Here is a 6,410-nt window from a genome sequence, read left to right as displayed (position 1 = left end):
AATGTGTAATATCAAGACACACATGCACATACACACACAAACTCATTTATGTATATATGTATAAGTTGTTTAAGGTGTATATATATATATATATATATAAGTTGTATATATATATATGAAAAATATACAGGGTAGGAAAATAAAAGAAATTTTTCTACCAGTGGCTTAGCATGCAGAAAATAGTCATTAGACTATATATTATTCATATAAAATTAGTGTACATTTAAACACATAAGAGGTGCCCTGACAGGACACCCAACATGCTAGAAGGACTAGTTAAAATCCAAACCACAGTTAGGGGTAATTTCGAAGGGAATGAAACATATTTTGTTACCAGAGCATGGTTTCAAACTTTAATTAACAAATAAAATAATTTGCTAGGTGAAGTTCTCATCAGCGGGTACGCCAATGGTTAAAATATAATTATGTTGGCAGTAAATAAAAATGTTGACATACTTCAAAATTACTAAAATCATATTAAAAAAAATATACAACGTAGGAAAAATTATAGAAATTTTTCTACCAGTGGCCTAGCATGCAGAAAATAGTCAATAGACTATATATTTGAAACCGTGGTCTTGTAACAAAATATGGCAAATGCTTTTATTTTTCATTCCTTTCGAAATTACCCCTAACCGTGGTTTGGATTTTGACTGGTCCTTCTAGCATGTTAGGTGTCCTGTCAGGGCACCTCTTATGTGTTTAAATGTACACTAATTTTCATCATCATCATCATTATCGTTTAACATCCCCTTTCCATGCTAGCATGGGTTGGACGATTTGACTGAGGTCTGGTAAACCAGATGGCGGCACCAGACTCCAATCTGATCTGGCAGAGTTTCTACAGCTGGATGCCCTTCCTAACGCCAACCACCCTGAGAGTGTAGTGGGTGCCTTTACGTGCCACCGGCACAAGGGCCATTCATGCAGTACTGGCAATGGTCACGCTCAAATGGTGCTTTTTATGTACCACCTGCACAGGAGCCAGTCCAGTGGCACTGGCAAAGACAACGACCTCGCTTGAATGTTTTTTCACGTGCCACCAGCACAAGTGCTAGTAAGGCGATGCAGGTAACGATCACGCTCAGATGGTGTTTTTAACGTGCCATCGGGGTGGAGGCCAGCTTATTGCTCTGGCATCGATCTCACTCGTATGGTACTCTTAGCGCTTCACTAGCATGGATGCCAGTCATCGATTTTGATTTCGATTTCACTTGCCTCAACAGGTCTTCGCAAGCAGCATTTAGTGTCCAATGAAGGAGAGGCACGCATAAGTGGACTGGTTACACTCCTGGCATAGGCCACAGGTTATGATCCCAATATATACATATATATGTATATATATATATATATATATATATATAGTAACAGAAAGGGAGGAATTTTGATTATTCCCAGGTGGTGAGTTGTAACATATATAAGAAATTAAAGAAGGAAAATGCACACACTTTACGTAGTATTAATATAATTTTTAATATATCTTATATTGTGTTTGTCAACCGGTTTTGCTTTTGCTAATCATGACATTAAAATTTATTTAAAGATGTATTTTCTTAAGAAATTTTTTTTGTCCATGTTGTGTGTGGAGTTTATGAATGAATGATTCAACATGTAGAAAAATCTAAGGGAAGGTAATTGGTTATCGTTATTATTGTGGACAGGGGAGATAATTGTTCATCTTTCGGTAGGGGGTGGGAGGAATATATATATATACCACCGTGATCACCGTGACCGACCAGGCCATCAGATGTTGTTACACATCGCTGGTCACAATGCGCTTCGCATTGTTTTAGCCTTCAAATGACGCCACCCCGCTGGCTAAGTGAGCAGGCCAACAGAAGAAAGAGTGAGAGAAAGTTGTGGCGAAAGAGTACAGCAGGGCTCGCCACCACCCCCTGCCGGAGCCTCGTGGTGCTTTAGGTGTTTTCGCTCAATAAACACTCACAACGCCCGGTCTGGGAATCGAAACTGCGATCCTACGACTGCGAGTCCGCTGCCCTAACCACTAGGCCATTGCGCCTTCACATATATATATACATCATTATCATCATCATCATCGTTTAACGTCCACTTTCCATGCTAGCATGGGTTGGACGATTTGATTGAAGACTGGCGAACCAGTCAAAAATTCAAAAACTAGAGTAGTGGGGAGAAATATGTACAGTGATGGGTATGTAATCGTGAATTAAAATATTTTAATAAGAAGTGAACTTATTAAAAATATAAATTAGCAACAGAGGCAGTATTAATGCTGAGAGGTAATACTGATCCTGACTGAAACATGCATGTTGTATCTTGTACCTTGGGAGGGTCATTTCACCAGTAATAATAAACACACACACTGGTTCAATATCACTTCTTTAATACTATAAATTGGTTAAATATCTAATCAATTAACTAACCAATTGTTTGCTTAAAGTTTTGGTTAAACAATTAATCAGTTTCATTTTTGCAGGATACATACATACAGATGCACACACATACATACATATATACATATGCATACATACACATGCATGCATACATATACACATTCATACGTACATACATGCATAGGCACACACACACACACTGACCCACACACATGTGCACAAACAAACAAATAGGACACAGTGTAAATAACGGACAGAGTCAAGACTATTGAAAAGGTTGCAAGACTCAACGAAAATTTTAGGAAAATAAAAATAAGAAATAAGTGGAAATTTTACCGGTAAATGTGTTACATAATAAGGCACAAAAAGAAAATGACTCTCCCCAGACACAACAGAATTAATCAGTTTTTTGTTTGTCAAAGTCCTTTCATTGTTATTCACAACCTCACCAATGACATACCCTCACTCTTCAAGGTCTGCCCGAAAATTTGTCTTATATTTGTGTGTATGTATGTATGCATGTGTGTATGTAGACGTGTAGTTGCTTACAAGAGAAAGGAAGGGTGAGAGGAAATGAAGAGCATTTATATATGCATGTGTACATGTATGTATGTGGTTGTGTGTGTGTGCACTTGTGTGCCTACCTGTGTGTGTATTTCTGAGCGTGTATGTGTGTGTGTGTGTGCATTGGCCATCCACGATCTGTTTAAGGGTTCAGCCAATGTTTTCAAGGTTAGTTCAGATCTGCTGAGATCTGCTTGTCATCCCATAAAGATTTACAGGTGTAGCTCCTTATGTGGAGAAGGAGAGAACAGGATGTGCATGTGCGTGCGTGTGTGTGTGTGTTCTCACATGTGTGTGCTTGTGTATATCTTTGTGTGTGTGTTTATGCATGGGTGTGCACATGGATGTGTGTGTATGGCTGTATGTTCTTGTGCTTTTGTGTATGTGTTTTTGCATGTGTGTGATTGCATGTGGTTCTGTAATGGAATTGTTCATAATTACATGCATTAATCTGTATGGATTATCTCGTATCCTGCTGTCCTGAAACAAAATGTAATTATTAGTTTGATGTTCCCGGAAAAGACAGAAAGGAGTTGTGTTGTTTCATGCTTTAATCTTCTTCAGAAAGTTAGGCAGAAGAAAAAGGGTTAAAAAAAAAGAAAATGAGAGTAGTGGAAAAAAACATTTTAGCATGTGTCAAATCATTTTGAAAATGGCTTGATGACTGTGAAGGTGCCTGGCTCAGTGGTAAGAGCATTGGGCTCACAATCATGAGGTAGTGAGTTTGATTCTTGGACCTGGCTGTGTGTTGTGTTCTTGAGCAATACACTTCATTTCACGTTGCTCCAGTTAACTCAGCTGTAGATGATGATGTGGAAAGAGGTGATAGTTGTAGGGGTCCAAATCAGGAGAGTAAGGTGAGTGGTCTACCAATTTGAAGCCCAAGTCATGTATCTTCCTTAGAGATTCATGTGTTGTGTGTGCTGGTACATTGTCATGCAAAAAGCAGGACACCACAGCCGAGCTTTCCATGGCGATTTTGCTTCAAAGCTTAATGCAGTTTGTCCCACAGAGACGTGTAGTATTTTGCATTGATGGTGTGACCCTTTGGCATGCTTTTTATGAGGAGTACTCTGTCTTTGTCCTAGAACACTGAAGCCAGAATCTTTCCAACTGACTTCTGAGTCTAAAACGTCTTGGGACACAGTGAACCACCGTGGCACCAATCCACTGACTGCTACTTGGTCTGGGGATCATAATGATGAAGCCAAGTCTCATCCATGGTGATTAAATGAGCCTTTAAATCAGCCTCTCCCACTGAAAACTGGCCCCAAATTGCCTTTGATGTCATCCCTCTGAAGCACTGCTGATCTGCATTCTGGCATTTCAGCAGCCATTTTGAGGAAAGCTTTCTCATGTCCAGAATGTTCTGGATGATATGGCCAACATTTACGCAAGAAATTCCCAGGGTCTCACCTATGACTCTAGCAGAAATCCAGTGGTTCTCGAGAATCATGATGTGCACAGCATCGGCTTTGTCCTCTGTGGTCGTGGAAGTTGGCCATCCTGACCAGGGTTCATCTGTGACCTCAAAGTGACTAGTATGAAACCTTGACACCCAGTTTTTCACTATGGAGTAAGATGGGCAACCATTCTTCATGATTTCCTTTATCTTGCCTTGGATTTCTGCCTTTTCCTTTACCTTGGAAAAAACAAGGAACTTCATGGCCACCCATGCTTCAAGTTTACCAAAATCCACTGTCAAAGCTGCTATCATGCATTAAATTTGCAAAAAAGAAAAATGTATATTGTATACCATTATGATCTTAAAGGCGGCGAGCTGGCAGAAACGTTAGCGTGCTGGGCGAAATGCTTAGCGATATTTCGTCTGTCGTTACGTTCTGAGTTCAAATTCCGCCGAGGTCGACTTTGCCTTTCATCCTTTCGGGGTCGATAAATTAAATACCAGTTTCGCACTGGGGTCGATGTAATCGACTTAATCCCTTTGTCTGTCCTCGTTTGTCCCTCTGTGTGTAGCCCCTTGTAGGCAATAAAGAAATATACCATTATGATCTTTTGTATATCTACTCCTTAATAGTTCTCCCACCTCCACTGTAAAGGTAAAAGCTCTACCCTTTCATGATACCCTGAAAGCCAGGAACTTTTCAGCACCCTCTTATAAATGCTAAAGAGTTAACTCATATCTTTCCATATTGCTTTATTTCACTTTGTTTATTCTTGTCTCTCTGCTCATCTTTTTCTCTCTCTTCACATACAACACGTATGCATGTATACATGTGTGTGTAGAAATATGAAGCTTGATATATATATGTGTAGGTATATACGCAACACATACACAAACACACACACACATATACATACATATATGTATATATACATGTATGTATATATATATATATATATATATAATATATATATATACATATACATATATACATATAAATATATATATATATATTTATATATATTTATATATATATATATATATATATATATATATATATATATATACATACACATATATATATACATATATACATTCATATATATGTGTGTGCATGTGTGTATAATATATATATATGTATATACACACACATACACACACACACACACACATATACACATGTGTGTGTGTGTGTTTATCGGTAAGTATTTTGTAAGTATGTATTTGTCCACAAAATTAGATCTAACATAATAAAAAAAAGATTCCAGATAATAGGAAACTATTTTTTTTCTCATTCTTTATTTATTGCTTTATCTCCATTTATTCTGTCTTAAAACATAGCAAACTGCAACTTCCTTCCTCTCAAATTTGATAACTATTAGTTCAGATCCATTATACTTTTCATTCAAAGAAATAAGTACATCATACTCTCTATCTGCTTTGCCAAAATAGTTACAACATGTTATATTTATATTGTTGCGATAGCTGTGTTGTGCCATAAACTTATTCTAAAAATATAGCCAGATTTGTTTCGTTCTGCTAGTTTTATTGTTCCATGGTCATTATAAAAGAGATATTTTCAATATTATAAATCTATATTTCTGAAACAGTATTAATATGTTTTATATTTAACCACCAGTGTTGGTAAATAAATGAACAGAGACAGCACGGGGTAGAAAGGATTTTTTGGTATAGCTGGGAACAAGATGGCTCTCTGGTGTAGGTGCCAAGTAAAATGCACCTGGTGCACTTTGTAAAGTGTTGGCAAAGGAATAGAAACAATGCAGTGTGGAAATAACTGTTTAGTTTCACAAGAGAATCGCTTTAGTGTGGTGCCATGATAAACGCTTCCACAATACTGTGTAAAGTTTTTGGTGATATGAAAGGCATCTGGTCATAGATATCATGTCTAAAGTGAAACATGAGGGAGATGTGACGTCTGAGCAAAGAGGGAACTTTGAACAAGAACTGTTACATAATTTGGTGTTCAGTGCCGCTGCACGGCACCTTAGGTGAGTGTCTTTTACTACAGTTCTGTGGTAACCAAAGCCTGTGAGTGGGATTTTGCA

The 6,410-nt window shown here is 37.7% G+C and overlaps 1 protein-coding gene across 1 annotated transcript; it reads right to left on the bottom strand.

Moving 5' to 3' along the window:
* Positions 1 to 4,113: 4,113 nt before the first annotated feature.
* On the bottom strand, positions 4,114 to 4,653 carry LOC115224436. The gene has a single exon (XM_029795342.1). It carries the CDS (start codon positions 4,651 to 4,653, stop codon positions 4,114 to 4,116), a length of 540 nt encoding a protein of 179 aa, XP_029651202.1.
* Positions 4,654 to 6,410: the final 1,757 nt, after the last annotated feature.

This window comes from Octopus sinensis, linkage group LG2, assembly GCF_006345805.1.
Source record: "Octopus sinensis linkage group LG2, ASM634580v1, whole genome shotgun sequence".
In the NCBI taxonomy this organism is placed as follows: Eukaryota; Metazoa; Mollusca; class Cephalopoda; order Octopoda; family Octopodidae; genus Octopus; species Octopus sinensis.
Note: the sequence above shows the minus strand (reverse complement) of the source record. Positions and strands in the feature narration are given on the sequence as shown.

Coding starts and splice junctions, on each gene's coding strand:
- LOC115224436 (XM_029795342.1), bottom strand. CDS start 4,653: ATGATAGCAGCTTTGACAGTGGATTTTGGTAAACTTGAAGCATGGGTG.